General features: G+C 37.0%; 1 protein-coding gene across 50 annotated transcripts in view; it reads right to left on the reverse strand.

Annotated features, from left to right (window-relative positions):
- Positions 1-22,883, reverse strand: part of TRIP12 (thyroid hormone receptor interactor 12) — a 158,943-nt gene that overhangs the window by 58,978 nt on the left and 77,082 nt on the right. For all 50 annotated transcript variants that reach the window (XM_054679470.2, XM_054679476.2, XM_054679472.2 and 47 more), the window contains 4 exons: positions 14,798-14,903; positions 10,811-10,947; positions 4,682-4,765; positions 3,113-3,208 (listed from right to left, as the gene is read on the reverse strand). In XM_054679470.2, coding sequence (XP_054535445.1) covers positions 3,113-3,208; positions 4,682-4,765; positions 10,811-10,947; positions 14,798-14,903 — 423 coding nt within the window. The remainder of the gene's footprint in view (positions 1-3,112; positions 3,209-4,681; positions 4,766-10,810; positions 10,948-14,797; positions 14,904-22,883) is intronic.

The raw sequence follows: 22,883 nt of genomic DNA on the forward strand, positions 1-22,883 counted from the left end.
ACTATTGTCCTAGGCAATCAAATAGAAGGTGAGAAGAAGATATCCTTTACATATTTCTACTAAATTATTAATACTTTCTTTACTTCTCATAAATGAAAAGTGATTATTAGGTCTAAAATACTACCATTTTGTAACCCCTATTACATAGGTACTTAGTTTCAACAGCTTGTTAAAATACAGACACTATGTACTTCCTAAGAACACACTATGACTTTTCAATAGGCTTTCTTTACCAAGAAAAGAAGATAAAGGCTTGAAACTCAATCTGAAGAGGTCTCTAGATCCAACAACCAGTTTGCAAGAAATACATTTATGATATTGAGATAATGAAACTTTGACATCTATTGGGTATCTATTATTAAGAAATTAGTGTTTTATTTTTTAAGTGTGATAATGTGACTGTGTGTTTTGAGGAGCATTATCTTGAACTACATGATGAAATTTTATAGATTAAAATTAGGTGTCACTTAACAAATGGGATATGTTCTGAGAAATGCTTTCTTGGCCTATTTTGTCATGTAAACATCATAGAATATACCTAAACCAAGATGGTACAGCCTACTACACACCTAGGCTGTCTAGTTTAGCCCATTGCTCCTAGGCTAGAAACCTGTACAGCATGTTACTTTACTGAATACTATAGGCAGTTGTAATGAGTATTTGCATATGTTAATATATCTACAAATAGAAGAAGTAGAGTAAAAATATGATATATAAGATTAAAAAATGGTACGTCTGTATAGGGCACTTACCATGAATGGAGTTTACCAGGAATGGAAGTTTCTCTGGCTGAGTGAGTGAATGGTGAGTGAGTGTGAAAGCCTAGACTATATATTACTAACAATTTTGTAAACTGTATATTTATGTATACTAAATTTTTAAGAAATATCTTTCTTAAAGAAATTAACTGGCCAGGCACGGTGGCTCATGCCTGTAATCCTAGCACTTTGGGAGGCTGAGGCGGGCAGATCACAAGGTCAGGAGATCGAGAACATCCTAGCTAACACAGTGAAACCCTGTCTCTACTAAAAATACAAAAAATTAGCCAGACGTGGTGGCACGCGCCTGTAGTCCCAGCTACTGGGGAGGCTGAGGCAGGAGAATCGCTTGAACCTGGGAGGAGGAGGTTGCAGTGAGCTGAGACTGCGCCACTGCACTCCAGCCTGGGTGACAGAGCAAAACTCCGTCTCAAAAAAAAAAAAAAAAGAAAAAGAAAAAAGAAATTAACTTTAGTTTCCTGTAACTTTTTTACTTCATAAACTTTTGTTAACTGACTATTTTGTAGTATTAACTAGCTTAAAACACAAACACAATGAACAGCTGTACAAAAACATTTTCTTTCTTTATATCCGTAGAGTATAAACTTTTTCCTATTTTGAAAATTCTTTTTTTTTTTTTTTTTTTTTGGTTATTAAACTGTCTTTTAAAACACTCAAGACACAAACACGAACATTAACCTAGGCCTGCACGGGATGAAGATCATTGGTATCATTATGTTCTACCTCCACATCTTATGTCCCACTGGAAGGTCTTCAGGGGTGATGACAGGCATGAAGCTGTCATCTCCTATGACAACAATGCTTTCTTCTGGAATACCTACTACTGAGGGTTACAGTTAATGTTCTTCTTTAGTATGTAGAAGGAGTACATTCTAAATCAAGCTTGTTCAATGCATGGCCCAGGATGGCTTTGAATGCAGCCCAACAAAAATTCGTAAAGTTTCTTAAAATATTGTAAGATTTTTTTTTTAAGCTCATCAGCTATCATTAGTGTTATTATAGTTAGGGTTACCGTATTTTATGTGTGGCCCAAGACAATTCTTCTTCTTCCAATGTGGCCCAGGGAAGCAAAAAGACTGGACTCCCCTGGCTCTAAATGATAAAAGTATGGTTTAAAAATCTGTACTGTATATTAGCTAGATGATGAGCATTTTTCAGCTCCATTATAATCTTGTGGGACTAATGTAGTGTGTGTGATCTGTTGTTGAATGAAACATCATCATGCAGCACATGACTGTATATAATGCCTGGGATTCATTTCAAACTAATATGGGAAGAAGGATGAGAATGAGGCTAGAGATAAAGATTAAATATGAAGTAGGCACTGTTGAAGCTGGGTCATGGGCACAAAGAGGTGTGGCATTGTTTTTGACTCTAGTGCTAGTCTACGGTTTATATTAAGTTCATGTGTAAAGGTTGATGGTAAATACAGGTTTCAGATACTTTAAAATCAATACCCTTAGGGACCCCCTGCAACAGTGTTTTGTTTTGTTTTTTTTCCTTTCCAGGCTTCTCCCCAGTGATAAATAAAATCAAATTTCTCTTAAAAACAAACAAACAAAAATCAGGTAAGAAACATTACCTGATTGTAATGTATAGATCATATTTTGATCCAATTCAAGGAAACAGGCCAGGCACAGTGGCTCATGCCTGTAATCCCAGCACTTTGGGAGGCCAAGGTGGGCGGATCACCTGAGGTCAGGAGATCGAGATCAGCCATCCAACATAGTGAAACCCCATCTCTACTAAAAATACAAAAATTAGCCGGGCTTGATGGCACACACCTATAATCCCAGCTACTCAGGAGGCTGATGTGGGAGGATTGGACCCGAGAGGCAGAGGTTGCAGTAAGCTGAGATCACGCCACTGCACTCCAGCCTGGACGACAGAGCAAGACTCCATCTCAAAAAATATATATATATATATAAAAAGTACACATGAAAACCAACATCCTTATGTCCAAATATTTAAAGTTATAAAAAATTCAGCTAGCAAACTGTTTAATGTTTTATCCTCTCACCTTGACAAATACATCATTATGACAAACTCAAGATTCAAATCTATGCAAAACATGCCATCAGGTGCCATAATTATCAATGTAATTGTTTGAGATTCTTTATTCTTATTTTGTTCAAACAGAATCAATCTCGCTACAAAATCTGGATAATTCAGCTATGAAAGCTGTATTTAAGGTGTGATTGTACACAGCCTTATTTTTAAAAATGGGTTAAAGTTGATGAAAAACTTCTTAATACTTACATCAATAGGTTACAAGTAACAATAGCAGTTGGCTAATTATTGAGGGATTTCAGGGAAGGAACATTTTTACTTACTAGCTCCACTTCCAATTGTTCTATGGAAAAGCTGTGACATCCGAGGACCAAGAGGACCAAATAGGTGAGGGGGAAGACCCCTTGCCTCTAACAAAGCTAGAGAAAAAAGAAGGGCAGAATGAACAACTAAGATGACTTCATGCAACTGATGTATGTATCTAAAAATTTCAAGTAACTGATTCATCTCGCTTAACTGATTCAGTCAATGTTACTTTGCTTTCTGGACTTTTAAGAGAAGCTACAAACTTTCAAGACCACCCTAATATATTAAATCAGTGCCAGCAGGAATGTGTAAATATTTCAAGAAAAATCTAAGGTAAATATTTTGATATTTTGAAGAGCTAATATGTTAAGCACCCTTGCTCTGTTTTCTGTATGACATTATTTCCCAATCAGATATTGGTCATCAGAACCTATAAAACCATATGAAAACAGTATGATTTTTATTAGCTCCAAAAAGTGAAAACAAAACAAAACAGGCCAGGCATAGTGGCTCACACCTGTAATCCCAGCACTTTGGGAGGCCGAGACGGGAGGATCACCTGAGGTCAGGAGCTCAAGACCAGCCTCGCCAACATGATGAAAGCCCGCCTCTACTAAAAATACAAAAATTAGCCAGGCGCAGTGGCAGGCACCTGTAATTCTAGCTACTCAGGAGGCTGAAGCAGGAGAATCATTTGAACACGGGAGGTGGAGTTTGCAGTGAGCTGAGATCGTGCCATTGCACTCCAGCCTGGGCAACAGAGTGAGATTCGGTCTCAAAACAATCAAACAAACAAAAACTATGTGTTCCTGAGAGTCCGAGTCCTAGAGATACTTGTGTGTTCCCTCAGGAATTTAAAAGCAATCAAAAATGATTTATAAATAATACATTTATTGTAAGCCTCACACTGAGATCTGTTATAAATCAAATGAGATAAAAATACATACCCATCCATACATAGTATTAGCCTGCTTTTGTAAAAGCATTTGTAACATTAAAAAAACCCTACAATTTGTGTATACACTATACATTCATTTTGAAACATGATCAAGAAGACAAAAAACCGTGGCCAAACGCCTTATTAAAACCCATTTATGCTGCAGGTTGCAATTTTTTGAATTTTTGCATGAGTGAAAAGTCAGACCTTGGTGATGGCCTTGAGTAGTAGGATATAAATAACTCCCACATTCTTAGTGTTCCAATAATGGAACACTAGGCCTAAGTGGGTCAAATGCATTCATAATGCTACTGGATACCAGACAAAAATATATTAAGGTACCCATTTTTCAAGATTTTTAACTTATTTATTACTGAAACCAGCTACACATGCAACCACAATTAAAAAATTTTAAACAAAAATAAATATGTAAGGCTTCATCTAGTTAAACAGTAAACACGAAGAGGCGGACAGCTCATCTTCCAATTCCAAATCATGAAATTGCTACTAAAAAATTTTTTTTTTCTTGGAGGTGCAGGCACTGCTAGATTATGGTCAAATGAATTTAACTAAATTAATTTCAATAAAGAATGGTATTAACAGGTAGCTCATGGTAATGGTTTCTTATAGGCTCAATAACTGTTTTTACCTTGCAAACGTCCCATCTCGGAATCATCTGATTCACTCTCCCCAGAGGTGGTCATGCCAACAGCCCCTGCAACAGAACTAGAGGCTTGGGGTGGAGGGGAAAGATGAGGGTTAGGAGGAGCACTTAAACACATTATGTCTGGCTTACCTTAGAAAAACCAAAGTTTTGTGGACTACAATTGAATAAAGGCAATTAAACTTGTCTTGCTACGGTACACTCAGCTGTTCTTCTAGACTTTATCCTGTAGCTTTTAGGAATGAAAGGAGAGCTCAACTATTTTAGTATTAAAAAGGTTGTATTTTTATGCTTGTTTTCCATTTATATGTGGCTTTTGACAAATTTCTTGTGCCGTTGAAACTGTTCTTTAATTAAGATGTCCTGAATCCCTCTTCTGAAAGTCAATAAAGAACATACTGCTATAACAATTGTGATTATTTAACAGATGGCCAATTAGTAACAAAAATAATAAAAAGGCAAAATAGACATTTGGGGGAAATGTTGTATGTAGACGTCTGCCTTCTAAGTCTGCTTTATTCCCGGACTACAGTCTTGATACAATCATTTATCTGTTTTCATTAACTTCAAGAGTGCAAAAAGATATTACAACTAACAGATGACTGCTATGAAGCATGAAGGAGGCTGGGCATGGTGGCTCACTCCTGTAATACCAACACTTTGCGGACCATGGCAGAAGGATCATTTAAGCTCAGGGGTTCAAGACCAACCCGGGCAATATAGTGAGACTTGTAGTCCCAGCTACTGAGTTGGGCATGCCTGAGTCGAGAGCACTGCTTGGGCCCAGGAGGTAGAGGCTGCAGTGTGCCGTGATCGTGCCACTGCACTCCAGCCTGAGCGGCAGGGCCAGACTCTGTCTCAAAACAAAAACAAGAAGTATGAAAGACAGGGCAACTAAAGTGTCAAAACTAGCGTGAAATGAAGAGTTAAGACTCAGGATACTATTAATCGAAATACTAACCTGACCAACAATGACAAAAAAACAGTCTAAGCTAATGGAGGTAGAGTCTATTATAAATCTAAACAGGAAGTAAAACCATATTCCTGCAAAACTAGCAGTTAATTGTGCCTCTATGTGTCTGCTGAGGTCAAAGGTTTTTTTTGTTTTGTTTTTTGGGGTTTTTTTTGTTTTGTTTTGTTTTTTGGGTTTTTTTTTTTTTAACACAGATGATTGATCTACATAAGCTCTTCCACAATACCTTAAGCCCTATATACTACACAGATTGTGACAGAATGCAAGCCAGGAAGAATATTTTTGTCATAATTGTTAAAGAGGCATGTGTGAATAACATATGCGAGTTTAAAGAGCTTGTCTGAAGAAAAAGATGCCAAAATACCAGCCACTGACTGTATTTTCATATTACCATTCTCTTCACACACCATTAAGTATTTTCTATGTAACTTCATTATTGGGATTATAAAAAAGAATTCTTAGAAAAGCTTATCGTTTAAAACAAGGTCAGCAAAATATGGCCCAAAGGCCAAATCCAGTCCACCACATGGTTTTGTAAATAAAAATTTTATTAGAACATAGCTGTACTCATTCATTTACAAGTCTGTGGCCGCTTTCACGCTGTAATTACAGAATTGAGTACTTGCAACAGAGACTACATAAAGCATAAAACATTTACTATCTGGCCTTTTACAAAAGTGTTGGAAACTCCCCCACCACTCTGAAAAGTTTAGAGCCATAGAGAGACAGATTAACCAGAAATACTGAAGTTGTATAAAGGTTGGGCAAAACCCACACTTCTGGTAAAGAAAAAGGAAATTAACCAATAACTACACACTATAATGCTACTTACAGGTAGGCAGCATTTATGAAAACGCTTACCATACAACACAGGCATTGTCTAAGTTTCCTCATAACTGTACAAAAGGTATTATAATCATCATGCACATAAGGAAACTAAGGTTTTGTGACTTTGAGCATACTTGGCCAAGGTCAGATAGCTAGTTATGGCTGAGAGATCTGAACTCAGGAAGTCTGACTTCACAGGTTGTACCCTTAGAAACTGTATGACTCAAATATATTCTTTAGCAGTGATTTTTAATTCAAATACAGTTGCTTCTTCACATTATACAGAAATGCTGTTAATGAATACTGTTACTAGGTACAATAATAACTGAAATGGCTCTTAAACTTATCTTAAGACTATTCCATCTATGTAGGAAGCAAATACCAAGTTTTAACAAATGAAATAGTGGGTATTTTTTAAAACACACTCTGGAGCCCATACATTAAAAAACAAACACACAGAAATTCTAACCTGTTAGAGTACTGCTGGGTTTTTAAGTTTATTTATCAGAGAATCTACTTGATTTTACTTTAAAATGTTCTCCAGACCTACAACCATTAAAGGTTTCTACCTAACATTACTTCTTAAATATTTCATTCTAACGACTTTCATAATGAATATCTCAAACTGCACTGCCACAAAGACATCAATTAATCAAAATATAAAACTTACAGAAGAACATAATTAAAAGAGATGCTAAGGTTCTATTATAGCAGGGTCCCAACCTTTGGGGAGCCACAGAATCTTTTTTATTTTTATTTTTTTGAGACAGGGTCTTGCTCTCTTGCCCAAGCTGAAGTGCAATGGTGCAATTTACAGCTCACTGCAACTTCCGCCTCCAGGGCTCAAGCGATCCTCCTGCCTCCGCCTCCTGAGTAGCTGGTACCACAGGCACATGCCACCAAGCCTGGCTAAGTTTTGTATTTTTTTGTAGAGACAAGGTTTCACCATGTTGCCCAGGCTGATCTCAGACTCCTGAACTCAAGTGATCCACCTGCCTCGGCCTCTGAATGTTGGAGTTACAGGTGTGAGCTACTGCCAGAAGTCTGATTATCAGTAGAGGGTAGGGTGCTGGTTTTGACAGAAATTGGAAACTAATTGTGAAGAAAAGGATTCTTTTGCCATACCTCTGATAGCAAGTATTAAGCTTTTGTTCCCTTTTATGAAGTAGTTTAGGTTATCTAAAGTGGGAGTTTAGATATGAGTTATGAGTTATCTAATTTTGTAAAACATATATAAAAACTATTTTTGTATATGTTTTACAAAATTAGTTTGGTTTTACCAAAACAAAACAAAACAAACAAAACAAAAAAACTACTAGTTTTGTATGTTTTACAAAATTAGAAGACTTAAACCAGCCAAGCCTCTGGCTAATTTAAGTAGTAGTATAGAGATAGCTGTTCTGTAAGGTCATGCAGATACGAAAATGTAATTAATCAACAGGAGTCAGCTACAGTTCTTTCGTCAAGGCTTCAAACCTCCTTAGGCATAGGCCAGATTTGTTCCCAGAGTCAAATATAAAAATGTGACTATCAGTAGATAAAATCCAATGCCAGATTTTCAACAGATATTTCCCGTTTAGTCTTAGCCTATCTTCACAGTACTGTGTAAGACAGTTTCCAATACACACAAGTGAAAATACTGGAGAGATGTTGTCTAAATCAGAATGCAAACATTCTACATGGAGTGACAAATTTTTATACTTTAACCAATTGATGCAAAGTTAACAAAAGTGGACCACTTTCTTTATGTGATCTAACCCTGATCATTTCTTCCGAAACTATAAAGCTACCCCGTGCAAAATGAAGCTGACATTATTTTACAAGCATAAAGAAAAATAGTTCATTCCTTACTTTAGTACCACTAGCATTTGCAAGACTTTATCAACACTATAAAGGTCTGTACAGTTCTGATTATGTCCAAATCTACGAATGCATAGCAGACCAGGTGCGGAGGCTCACGCCTGTAATCCCAGCACTTTGGGAGGCCAAGGTGGGCAGATCACTTGAGGTCAGGAGTTGGACAGCAGCCCGGCCAACATGGTGAAACCCCTTCTGTACTAAAAATACAAAAATTAGCCTGCTGTGCTGTCAGGCACTTGTAGTCCCAACTACTTAGGAGGCTGAGGCAAGAGAATCACTTGAACCCAGGAGGCAGAGGCTGCAGTGAGCTGAGATTGCAACACAGCACTCCAACCTGGGCAACAGAGAGAAACTTTTCCTCAAAGAAGAAAAAAAAAAAGAATGCACAGGAGTCTGCCTCTGACTCGTGGGAAAGCGTGGCAAACACTACACTTTCAACTTCAAAGGCTAGCATTTCTTACATGAAGAGCTAATGTGGTTGGGCTTTTTAAAATAATAACAACATTATTTCCAAATAAATGTTTCCAGTGGAGTCTTATATCGACTATACAAGTACTATCCGAAAACGTTTACTTGTCAAAAAGAGCTCTAAGTCCACAAACGTATACACCATACTAATTTAGGTCTGTATTTTCTTCTACATTCCCATTTTACACATGCAGAAGCTAAAGCACATTATCATGAAGAACTTAACGTAAAGCTGCTAAATAATTAGCTTATTTCCCCATAAATACTTTCATGAGTCAGCAGAGAAATTAATGTAATTCATAAGAGATCTATCCTCCAAAATGTAATGAAGTCAGTTTTCTAATACAAGTGCACATGCCACATGTATTTTTTATCACCAGCTACAATACACAGCTTGGGAAACACCTGTACCACACTGTAATTTGAAACATAAATGACAGTGTAATGCCTGGAACTGTTTAGAAAGGCAGTCGGATGAGCCTGATTCCTGTATGCTTTTATCCTCTTAGGTAAATAAATAGGGGAACAAAATTTTGAACCCCGTTCCCATTCCAGCCTTCAATTATATATTCGTATAAATTATATAAACTCTTGTAACTGCATTAGACAACAATGCTGTTACAAATATGCCTGGCTTTGGGAAGTCACACATCACAGCTTGTAACCCTGAGCAAGCATAAGCAATGTTTGTCTCCGTTTTTCCTCACTTAAAAAATGGTAATAATAGCACTCATACCTCAGCAGGTTGTTTGGAATATTAAATAAGAATATATGTAAAGTGCTTAATACTATGGCTGGACTGCAATGTAGTGTACACTGTATATTAGTTATAATAATTACTGTAGTGAGTCTACATTAATAGCCTGCAGCTCTTTTTCTGTTACCCATTTGGGAATTGCCCCATTTCCACATTCAGCCTTCAAATAAACATTAGAAGACTGGGAAGGAGCGTACAGCACTGGGACAGACTGTGAGTCACAACCAGTTTTAATGAGTTGCAATGAAATGGACTTTCCAAATATCTACCATTTAAACCTTCAAAAAACTATTCCAGGAAAACAAATATGGGAAAAAACCTCCTCTCCCACCATATAATTTATCATATAAAACTAAGAAAGTGCAGTGCTTAAAAGAAAAAAATGCTAAGCTAGAAAAAACAAGAAGACATCAATAGCGGGTAAACCACAACCTTCCTGGCAAACTATGACATATGATCAACCACAGACATTAAAGAAAATGACAACGTATCCTAATAGTAAACAATAGTATCTGAAATATCTTTATTCAAAAGGAAGTATATGCCTGTATCTAAACCTGTGTGTACCATCTGATTTAAGGGACTCATACATATAAGCCTATAGTGATTGATTTTAACATTTTTTTATCAGTTGTTCATGTCATTGAGAAATGTCAACAGAAACTACATTTTGATATCCATCAGCCAGAATTAATAGTTGAAGTATTAGCCTTGTTTTGGTACAGGTAATGGGTACATATTTAAAGCTGAGAGAAAAGCCTTAATTTTGTGCTTCTAATATATCAAGAATAAAAATGAGAAGCCCATAACAATATAAATACTATTCTTATAGCTAAGGTTCAAACTGAATACTTGTATTTTAGGGCTTACAAAAATTCTAAATTAAAATTTATATATGTGTGAAGCAATTTAAACTATATCCTTACATTTTTACTATGAATTTAAATTCTTTCAATCAATGGGCAATTATACACACTAGTCAATATATAAAAAGCTTAAACAGAGTTTGCTTCTTCCTAAAAGCCTTTTGAATGTAATTAGAGCAAATTTGGATGAGAATTTTAAAATGGCAACCAAATCCAACTAATCAAAATATCAAACTGGTAAAGTAAAACAAAACAGAACAAGAAGTTTATACGATAGTAACACCTAGCATACTTCCCTCCCTCTGCCCATCAAATCTGTAAAAGACAGAAACGCATTTTAAAGCTAAGAAGTACCAATCTACCTGCAGCTCCTTGGGGAGCTTCATCTGTCCGAGCAGCTGAAGAATTTACTGCCTCCTGGTTGCTTTCAGGGTCTGCCATTTTCTCCTGTCGACGAGCTTCAGCTGCTCCTCTTTTGCCCAGGCCAGAGCCTCGCCGACTACAACAGAAAAATGTCATCATGGGCAGCATTACCAGTGAACCAGGAGCAATGTATACACAACACAAAGCTCAAATTCATGGAGCACAAAGCCAGTTTCTTCTTCGTCCTCTTTTTAAATAAAAGTAAGTGCACAAAATCACCATGTATAACAACCAAGACTTTGTATATTTAAAATTCTTCCAAGTTATATTGCATTTACAATACAAGCTTTTGTGTTACTGTGAGCTGTTGTCATCCTCAGAAACAGAAACGATTTTTAAAACACTTCCAACTAAACAGAAAAGTGACTCTTCCTGCAGAGAAAATTCAATTCATTTAAAATAGAGCATCACTTCCAGGTTAAATAGTGGATTAATATATTAATGCTGGCTGGGTGCCGTAGCTCATGCCTGTAATCCCAGCACTTTGGGAGGCTGAGGCAGGTGGATCACCTGAGCTCAGGAGTTCAAGACCAGCCTGACCAACATGATGAAACGCTGTCTCTACTAAAAATACAAAAATTAGCCAGGTGTGGTGGCATGCGCCTGTAATCCCAGCTACTTGGGAGGCCAAGACAAAAAAATTGCTCGAACCCGGGAGGCGGAGGTTGCAGTGAGCCGAGATCATGCCACTGCACTCCATCTTGGGCGGCAGCAACAACAAAATTATACAAAAGAACTGCAGATTAACACTGAGAATGCGAGGAAGGGAGGAGGAGGAGATGGAAAAAAATTTCCCTGCCCATGTTCCAGATTACCTAAATCATACAAAAATAACTATCCTAATAATGAATAACTCCATTCTTTATGGATTTAATATTATTAATAAATACAGATAACATTTGGCAAAGACATTCATCTAGGACAGAGACACAGAATAAATTATGGAAAAAGAATGACCACTTACTTCTCCTATAGAAAATTACATTTCATTGATAATAAACCTTTTTTTCTCCTTCAATAGCGAAATCAGTAAGCAAACCAGGGAGAAGCAAAAATACTTCCCCCAAAATTATTCAAACTTGATAGCATTTAAACAAAAGCTCCCCAAATTATCTCAAGAAAGGCAGAAACCTGTTACTAAAGACATGTTTTAGACTAAAGTCACACTACAGTAAAGCGAGAGAAGCAGGCACAACTGACCTACAAAGGAAGGCTCTGGCTTACCTGAGAGCACTGGAAGAATTTATTCTCATTACAGAAAAAGCTTCCCTACACAGAAATTTGCTTAACTAATCTTTCCTTCACAAGGAAACAGCTCATTCCCAACCCATTTTACAAAGGTACAAATTAGTGGGATTCAAATTCACTCATTTAAGATCTAATCTCCACCAACACACTGGGCTGACCACTTTGGATACATAGGGCTGCTGCCCTCAAGGAGTGCTACTCTAAAGAGAAACAAGGACACCCTTAGTAGGTGACCAAGGCACTGTATATAAGCAGAATCTCAACTAACTCAGAAAAGATTTGCCATGAAGAGCACTTCAAGCAGGTGGCTAGATTAGACGGCCTGCGCACAGCATGATCATGCCTCAGTGGGTAATTTCGCACGTGCTAATTATCGTTGAGTAGAAGGAGAGACGGTTGCAGAGAACAGCAGGGCAAGCAAGACAATTACAACACTAGATTACCTGACTTCGCATATGGCTTAAAATTAATTTTCAGACACAATAAATTCAGTTTGCATCTCAGACTAAACCTTGAGTAATTAAGATTCAAAATTTGGCCCAAAATAGGATAAAAACTGTGGAAAACTAAGAAGTTTCTTCAGAAATCCTCAGAAAAGTTGCTATGCAACCTCAAAAGCAAACAGGTGTACTAAATCCAGATATTTTAAATAATTTAAAAAATTTAAAAACAGGTGGAAAAGATTTAAGGTGGCAAGGCTATATTTCTTATGACTTATAGGCACCAAGTTGTACTGTTTACTTATGTCACTATTGTAACACTGCCAAGAGTAGAGATAAGAACCAAAAGAAGTGGAAAGACCTTTCTGCTAACCTGAGTGGGAAAACGTAAGCTAAAATCATCCCCCCCTGCATTACTAGTGTTGATGCATTTACTAGAGGGAACAAGCTACAGTCGTGTGCTGCATAATGTTGTTTCTGTCAAGGACGAACCACGTATATGACCGTGGTCCTGCAAGATTATTAATACCCTATTTTTACTGTACCTTTTCTATGTTTAGATATGTTTAGATGCATAAATGCTTGCCATTGTGTTACAACTGTCTACAGTATTCTGTAAGGTAACATGTTTTACAGGTTTGTGGCTAGGAGCAACAGGCTACCACACGGCCTAGATGTGTAGTAAGCTATACTATCTAGGTTTGTTTTAAGTGTTCTCCATGATGTTTGCATGGCAAAATCACCTAATGACACATATCTCAGAACGTGTCCTCCTCATTAAAAGTGGCATGACTGGCCGGGCACGGTGGCTCATGCTTGTAATCCCAGCACTTTGGGAGGCCGAGGCAGGTGGATCACGAGGTCAGGAGACCGAGACCATTCCAGTTAACATGGTGAAAACCCGTCTCAACTAAAAATACAAAAAAAATTAGCTGGGCGTGGTGGCGGGCGCCTGTAGTCCCAGCTACTCGGGAGGCCGAGGCAGGAGAATGGCGTGAACCTGGGAGGCAGAGTTTGCAGTGAGCCGAGATTGTGCCACTGCACTCCAGCCTGGGTGACAGAGTGAGACTCTATCTCAAAAAACAAAAAAAGAAAAAGAAAAAAAGAAAAAAGTGGCATGACTATACAAAGACGGAGAACTCATATATAGCTACTGAATAATTAGCAGCGGAATGGCACCTGACTAACCGACCAAGCCTGAAGAGCCGAGAGGAAGTTGCAGGAGATTTTTACCTTTAGGCTAAGATTCTCAATCAGTTAATAAAAGTATATGAAATATTAACTGTATCACATCAAAGATAGTTGTTTTGAAAATGAGATCTACAGCAACTAGAATCTAGAATTGGAGATGGGAGAGAACACACATAATAACTACACTTTTTCTTGAGCGAAAGGTGTTATAAAAATTAAGTACATTTCCCCCTCCATTCATTAAACTTAGCAACTAGTTCTAACACTTTTAGAAACCAACTGGGCAACAGTACAGCCATTAAAACAGGCATCCTTTTTGATTCATTAATCACACTATTGGGAAATTTAACTACCTTTTAAAAACAACCCAAATCTGCATAAAGATGCTCATTAGAAGTATATTTGGCAGACGAGAACTCTGTAAACAGTCAAAGGTCCTGCTACTGTCAATAGTATTGTGAAAATAGCGTTAACAACAAAGGAAAAGTAGAAGATATAAGTATCGTCAAGAAATAGAATTATTAGAACTTAGTAAAAACATGTAAATAAATATTGCGGAGAAATTCACAAAGATAATACCAGTTATGTTAGAATATGTCTTTACTCAAGTAAAAAAAAATTTAAATAATTTTTTAAAAATCATCGGGCACGGTGGCTCACGCCTGTAATCCCAGCACTGTGAGAGGCTGAGGAGGGTGGATCACTTGAGGTTGGGAGTTGGAGACCAGCCTGGCCAACATGGTGAAACCGCATCTCTACTAAAAATAAAAAAATTGGCTGGGTGGGGTGGCAGGCACCTGTAATCCCAGCTACTAGGGAGGCTAAGGCAGGAGAACCACCTGAACCTGGGAGACGCAGGTTGCAGTGAGCCAAGATCGCGCCACTGCACTCCAGAGCCTGGGTGACAAGAGCAAGATGCCGTCAAAAAACAAAATAAAACAAACAAAACAAAAAACAACCTATGGAGTTAAGTATTTTGATGAAAGTTGAAACTGAGCAACAGAATACAAATGAACTCACTATAAACGAAAAAAAAAAACAAATTACCTGGTACTAGCACAGGAGCCCGTGGTCTTTTGGCGTGTGCTCCGCCTCAAACTGGGGAGCTCAGCAGGTGGAGACTCACTGCGTTTCTTCGTAGATTTTCTTAAACCTATCCACAGAAAATGGAAAAGTGTAATTTTATAATGAGAAATTATCACTAATTAAAAATTATAAAATTCTTCAGGTCATCATGTTCAAAACTTGACAGAATATTTTTATAACCTCTCCAGCAGTATTACTAGCTTTATTTCCACAGCCTATTCATAATGAAAAAGCTAATGGTACTTGGCACTCCAGTTCAGGATCGGTCTTCTCACTTGGGCCCAACCTTGACCCAAGCTATCCCCAAAGTCCTGCCTATCTCTCCTCTTTCAAAGTTCTTTTCTCTCCTGCTCCTCTTCTCCACTAACAAAGGTGAGTTTTTTTGTATATACCATTTATTTCAAGAATTTACTAAACGTCATTAAGTTTATCAACTTTGTTACACTGTTCTTATATTGTCCCATTTCAGTTAGTTTATATAAGGCTCATCAATAAGGTATGAGAGAACAAAATGAGTTATACCACCCATCAGAAAGGTACATGCACTTGGACTGAAGGTTATTAGGAAGACTGATTTATAAAATACTGGATAATTAGGGGGGAGACTCAATTAAGCACAGTTTACATGTTATTCTGGAAGCTAACTAATGCCTTTACAGGTCAATAGGCTCGAAAATGGAGTATCAATTAAGTAAAGTTTATTACTATTTTATGAACAATAAGAAAGCCAAGACAGCATCCACCCTTGCCCGACCCTCACAGTGTTACCACAAATGACATACTAGGCAGTATACTCAATCTAAACAAAGACCTCCAACAGTGAAAGGTCTCCAAAGTTACCAATCATATTTCCATGAGAACTCAGCATCATCTTAAACAGCTGTTAACTTTTTCAGAGACTAATTAATTATACAATTGGTCCTGGTCACTTACTTCTTTTCAGGAAGTTTTAATTTTGCTGATTTCATTGCTTTAAAGGGGAAAAACAATTCTTTACTCCTTTGTGGAAAAGCAGCAGTAAAAGAACTGGGAGAGAAACAGTAAAAAGGATTCTAGACATTTTCTTGATCTTTTAGACTCAAATTAAAACTTCAGTTCATTCAACTTGGGATGGTCTTTACAGCAGACTTAAAAGGAGAGTTGCTAAGTGAAAAATAAACTTATTCAAGAATCTGCAAACATGAAACAGAAGCTATAAAGATAAAAATCTATGTTTAGACAGGCATTACTTTTTAGACGTCTAAACTATATCTTTTGGGCCTTTAGAAACAGGTGAAGCTGACATAAAAGAATCAAAGAATGAAACTTTAATTGGGAAAAGATGATTGGCTTAAGAGTTTCTTAAATTTCAATCTTATTTTTAGGTTGGTTTTCTATATAGCATACTGCCAGAATTACTTGATATAATCATATGCCTAATATCCTATGCTGTCTTTGTCAGGGCACACAATCTGGTCACCTAAGAGACAGGGCATGGAAATAGATCTAGGGAGCTAGCTTGGTAATACGTGTTTGGCTAATTAGCATCACATTTAATATTTTAAAAATTCATAAATTATTTTAAAATAGTATTTCAGAAAGTATTCAATTTTACACTTGCTTTTCTATCGGATTTGTGTGACTAAGTTAAAGTAGACTTACGAATGTACAGTTTAGAGAGAAAAAAACGCAAATTTACATTATATTAAAACACACCAAAAAATAGTGTTTTTGCTTATAACAAAGCACTTAAAACCCTGTATTCTTGTCATTAGTATTACATAGTACTTCATTCATGAATACTAAAATATCTTTATACATACCATGATACAGTAATAGACAGTAGCACACACTTTTGCATCTATTTAGTGACATTAAAAATAAATTATTCAAATTAATGTACTGTGGGCTACACTGCTGATTTGAAGTGATGACATATTTTTTAATCAAACTTTATTTTACTCTTTCACTATTCATGTCCTAAAACAGACTTCACTGTTTAACTTTCTTTTACACTGTCTTCAACTATAACTTAAATGTGATAATAATATTGTGAGTGGTTCAGAGTTTGACAAATGTATTTACCCATATAACCAGCATCACCATTAAGACACAAACATTTCCATTACTCTAAAAAGGTCCTTCCTGATCCCTTGTAGGTAATTCTCTCTTATTCTCTCTTTCTCTCTCTCTCCCCCCACCTTCCCTCCCCTCCCTCCTTCTCTCTCTCCCTCCCTCTCTCCCCACCCCCCTTTCCCAGGCTCTGTAATGCAGCAAAACTACATTTATCATTTACCTTTATGACGCCACTCAACAAGAATGTCACTGGTTAGATTAACATACTCTTACCCCAAAGGTTTTGTGTAATGAAGTTAGGTATAAATGTAGATGTACTCTTTTCCTCAAAATTCTTGACCTTATTATATTGGTATAAGTATATATGCCCTTGTTCCTATAATCTTTAAACCTCTGGATAAAGATGAAACTGGCAGTTAGTATGGTCTGCCTAAAAATCCTAATTGTTCTGTTCTCCAATACAGACGTGTCTATAAAACAAACAAACAAACAAAAACAGGCTGAGCATGGTGGCTCATGCCTGTAATCCCAGCACTTTGGGAGGCCAAGGCCTGAGGATCATTTGAGTCCTAAGAGTCTGAGACCAGCCTGGGCAATGCAGATCTTGTCCTCACAAGAAAACCAAACCAAAACAACAAACAAAAAACACAGGCTGGATATAGTGGCTCATGCCTGAAATCCCAGCAATTTGGGAGGCTGAGGCTGGAGGAATGGGTGAGCCCAGGAGTTTGAGACCAGCATCAACAACACTGTAAGACCCTGTGTCTCCACAAAAAATAAATAAATAAAAATAAATTAGCTGGGCATGGTGATGCATGTCTATAGTCCCAGCTACTTAGGAAGCTGACGCAGGAGGATCCCTTAAGCCCAGGAGTCCAAGGCCATAGATTACACTACTACACTCCAGCCTGGATGACAGAGCAAGACCTTGCGAAAAGAAAAGGAAGAAAAGGAAGGGAGGGGAGAAGAAAGGGAGGAAAATAAAGAAAAAAAAGAACATGTATTCCTAATTTAAAAAAAAAAACTGATTTATTCAAAGTTCAAGGTTTCAGTCTTTCAAAACAGCGGCAATTTGCAAGGTTTGGCTTTCGAAATGTGATATAATTAAAACTGTATGTATCCAGTTGCAAGCTTTGAATTTTTAAAACAACATTGTAAGAGAATCAGATTGAGGAGTGACAATGACCTTAGATATTTTACTTACACTTATGTAAGAATAGTTAAGATGCTTTGGGGTACTTCCTGCTTACATGATTTACTTTCCTTGTCTACTTGAAATTTTATAAATTTTAAAATGTACTTCTCATTACATTAGACTATTATTTAATGATTCCAATCTCATCATTTTGCAGGAGAAATGAGCTCAAGGAGAAATGTCTGCCTACTTAAAAGGAGTCATCAAAGGTAGGTCACTACCAATACTGGAATGGCTTTTACTCTTAGTTATGTTATGTTAATTAAAAATTAGAAATAGACAACTGAATAATAAATCTTCGCTGTCCTGTTTTTATGCTATCTTCCATTCTTACATGATCTATGTTAAAGGCATGTTAATCTTTCATATGGTAATCTGAGATACACATATCAGACCTATTACACAGTCCCACAATCAAAATATAGTCTCCCCCACCATGATAAAGTATGCTAGCAATGAAATAAGTAAACTTTCCAGCTTCTTCAAGATTCCTTCTGTTATACAAGAAGTCAAAGCAAACATCAATGTCAATGTATTTGATAAGACTCTATAAAAATCGGGCAGGGACGAAGAGGTGAGGGAAGTGGATTTAAGATCTTCATTCCATAAGTAATTATTCCACTCAAATAATTACTGTTATCTTCCAACTTACACATGCATTTTCAAGTGACTTTAGATGACCAAGTACACACACCTATTTTTAATGTACAGAAACCCTTTTTCTGAGTGCACTGCTTATTTATTTTTAAAGTTCTCTGGAGAGCTATCTCCTACCTCTTCTCCACGTGGTACCATTGGAAATGTCTTTTCCAACACATTTCTACTATTACACAAGAGGGTCAAACACCAATCCTCACCATCATCACCCTTTTTTCTCCTCCACCATACTGATTCATTCAAGGACAGGTATATAACCCAAGGAAATCAGGGACTTCCTTAAATGTTGATATATAAATGAGTAGATATTATCCTCTTTTATTGTAAAGGGAGAGTCTGAGGGAGGTCACAAGATGTGAGATTGCAAGTGCTATCTTCATTTGACCTCTGGATCCAGCCAAGCCTGAAGCTAGGCATTCTCTTGGCTTTACCCATCATGTGAACTGATTTGTATTTCCATTTAATTTTGGTTGAATATCCACCATTAATCCCAAAATTCAGACCGTAAGTCATTATTAGAATTTTTAGTCTAGAGCAGGTGTTGACAAACGGCAGCCTGTGGAACAAATTTGACTGGCAACCTGAGCCTCTCAAGCTATGAATGGTTTATACATTCCAGAAAGTCATAACAAATGAAGAAGAATATGTGGCAAAGATTGTATGTGGTCAGCAAGGCCTAAAATATTTACTATATGGCCATTTGCAGAAAATGGTTACTGACCCAGACTTTGAGGGGGAAAAAAAAACACGTAAGAATTCATCCAAATTTCAAAAACTAGTTAAAACTCTCCAAAACAAAAGAAATAAAGCCTCTTTATATTTTAAAAGAATACAGTATACAAATTAATATCTTAAGGGTAGATATCAAAAAAATTGCTACAAGTCATTTACATTTATAGGCATATCAGGGGATGACTATGATGATCTTTAAAACACAAACGCCTGGCCGGGTGTAGTGGCTCACATCTGTACGCCCAGCAGTTCAGAATGCAGAGGCAGGAGGATTGCTGGAGGCCGGAGTTTGAGACCAGCCTGGGCAACATAGTTTCTACAAAAAATTACGAAGGAAAAAAAAAATTAGCTGGGTGCGGTGACACAAGCCTGTAGTCCCAGATGCTCAGAAAGCTGAGGAAGGAGGATTACTTGAGCAGTGAGCTATGATCACACCACTGCGTTCCAGCCTGGGTGACAGATCGAGACCCTCTCTTTTTTTCAAAAAAAAAAAAAGGGGGGGGGGGCGGGTAGTTTTTGTCTTGAGATGGAATTTATTCATGGAAAGATGCTGTGGACATCACTGAAATGACAAGAAAGGATTTAAAATATACATAAACTTAGTGATAAAGCAGCAGCAGCAGGGTTGGAAAAAAATTGACTCCAATTCTCAAAGAAGTTCTACTATAGATAAAATGCTATCAAACAGCATCGCATGCTATATTGAAATCTTTCGTGGAAGCAAAAGTCAATCAACGCTGCAAACTTTATCGTTTTGAAACTGCCACAATCACACCAACCTTCAGCAACCACCACCCTGATCAGTCAGCATCTATCAACACTGAGGCAAGATCATCCACCAGCAAAAAGATTATGACTTGCTAAGGCTCAGATGATCATTAGCAATTTTTAGCAATAAAATATTTTTAACTAAGCCATGTACATTGTTTTTTTAGACACAATGCTATTTATTGCATGCTTACTAGATTACAGTATAGTGTAAGTACAACTTTTATGTGCACTGGGAAACAAAAAAATTCATGGAACTCACTTTACTGTGATTTTAATTTTATTGTGGTGGCTGGGAACTGAGTGCATTAACATCTCCAAGGTATGCCCGTGTAACTATATTAATGGTTACTTTGGTAAAAATAAATTTAAAAAAATGAAAAGTAATCTATGAGGTTATAAAAAGGAATCACAGACTTTTATTTTAAAATGACTCAGTAATAATAAGACAGATTTTGGAGATAATGAGCTAAATCCCAAATGCAATTTTTAAAGCAATTTTTTATTTCCTAGTCAATGCACAGCATTTCATGCACTGATTTGTCAATATGAATTATAAATATTGGAAATGTCCAAAGGTATTCATCTAAGCAGTATTTATAATGAGGAGAAACTAGAAAGGAGCTAGATGCCCAATAACAGGGAATAGTTAAATAAAACAGTATGGTAATTAAAGTTGCAAGAAAACAGTTATTATTTAATAAGGATTTGAACATGTTGGCACTTTTACACAGCTGGTGGGAATTCATATATTTCTAAGTGCAGTTTCAAAATATATGTCAATATCTAAAAAGAATATAACCAGTGACTTAACAAGGAAAGAGTGGTGTAAATTACAAAGCTATACTTAATTAGGGTACATCCATATCTAGCCATTACGAATGATGTAATTTATAGTTATTTGAAAGGAAACCACTCTATTACAAAGTGTTTAGACAAATAATGCACTTTTGTTTCTCCACAACTATTACCTTGCTCTGTCATTCTGAAGATGAAATTTAACGGACATCAAATGTCTATTTCAGAGCCTGGCCACATAACAGGCACTCAAAAAGTAATGCCCACTGTCATGTACAGCGAGATCATACTTTTGCATATGCCTAGCGAAGTGTCTCCCTTCTGGGTAAAGACAGAAGACTTAACACACACGCACTCACTTCTGTCTCCACATGAAATGCCACTAATACAGCATTAAAACAATCTGAGACATAAATCTACAAGGATGAGAAGAATGGAAGACACTATCATTACAATACAATTTTAGGAGATGAAAACCAGAAATGCCGGGGCTAAATGCACTGGGAAGTCCAGAAAGCTGAAAGTAGAAAGCTGAGATTAACTACCAATCAAACTGACACCAGAGAAACCCAAAAAGGCTCAGGATCTGATGATGCCAGATACCTCTAGGGCAGTGTTGGGATTAAAACTGAAGATTGGCTGATAGGCTGTTTACAAGGCATCAGATCCTCAGATCCTCTCCCACACTTGTACAGCTGGGTAACCATTCCTCTCCTGGTTCCAGCAAAAAACAAGACCTTTATTCTTTAGGAAGTATAGAATATAGAAATTCCTGACTAAAGTACACAGTACAAATAGGTTCACTATACCAAAAATAAGAGGGAGAGAAGGGAATCGAGTACAGACATACTGTCTGACAATATACATTATCCTGCCTCTGTCTGTGGCCTCTTCTCCCACTTGGCCCCCAGAACTCAGGCACTTAGGGCTTCACCTTGAGGCAGAAGTTTGAAACAATCTTCTCTGTGGAATTTTACCAGCTAAAGAAAAAAAGATCTAAAAATAATGATAAGAGGAAGTTTACAACAAAATGACCCAACCAGATCACTAAACAATGAATCCTGGTCAAACCTCCCTTATGTACTCAGAGCTTATAAATTAGACTTTTGGTCTTGAATTACACTTGAGTATGAGGAGACAACCAGGAATTACCAGAATTACCAGAATATGAGGAAAGTTCCTAATATGAAAGACAAAACCAATCCAAAATGCAGGCCCCACCCCCACCACACACACACACACACACACACACACACACACACACACACACTTGAGATTACACAGGCAAAGAAAACTCACCATTAATGTCATCAAAAAAGAAATGCAACCATAAACCAAATGCATGATTCTATAAACAAGAAAATGAAAACAAAATCACCTCTTGGAAATAAAACATGGCAAACACGGGGGAAAAAAAGCATTTCAAGAGAAAAGTTGAAAGATGTAGAAATCTACCAGAAAAAACGAAAAAGGAAAGCAATGTCAAACAGTAAGATCAAGACCATTTAAGAGGACAAGCACTCAATAGAAAATCAAGAAAGAGAAAAGAAACAAGTACACGGTGACCAACAGTCCCAGTTTGCCTAGGACTACGCTGGTTTTAGAGCTGTAAGTCCTGAGTCTTCAGAATGCTCCAGATCCAGAGAAAGCAAAACCAGTTGGTCACCCTATCAAGGAATAAATCGGAACTAGGAATGGTGCCAGTATTGAAAGACAGAATACACTATATAATTCTTGAAAATTCTGAAGGAAAGTAATTCCCAACCCAGAACTCTATATTCACCAATCTGGCAAATAAGTATCAGGGTGGTATAACATTTTCAGACATCTAAATTTTGAAAA

The sequence above is a fragment of the Pan troglodytes genome, chromosome 13 (assembly GCF_028858775.2).
Source record: "Pan troglodytes isolate AG18354 chromosome 13, NHGRI_mPanTro3-v2.0_pri, whole genome shotgun sequence".
Taxonomy (NCBI): Eukaryota; Metazoa; Chordata; class Mammalia; order Primates; family Hominidae; genus Pan; species Pan troglodytes.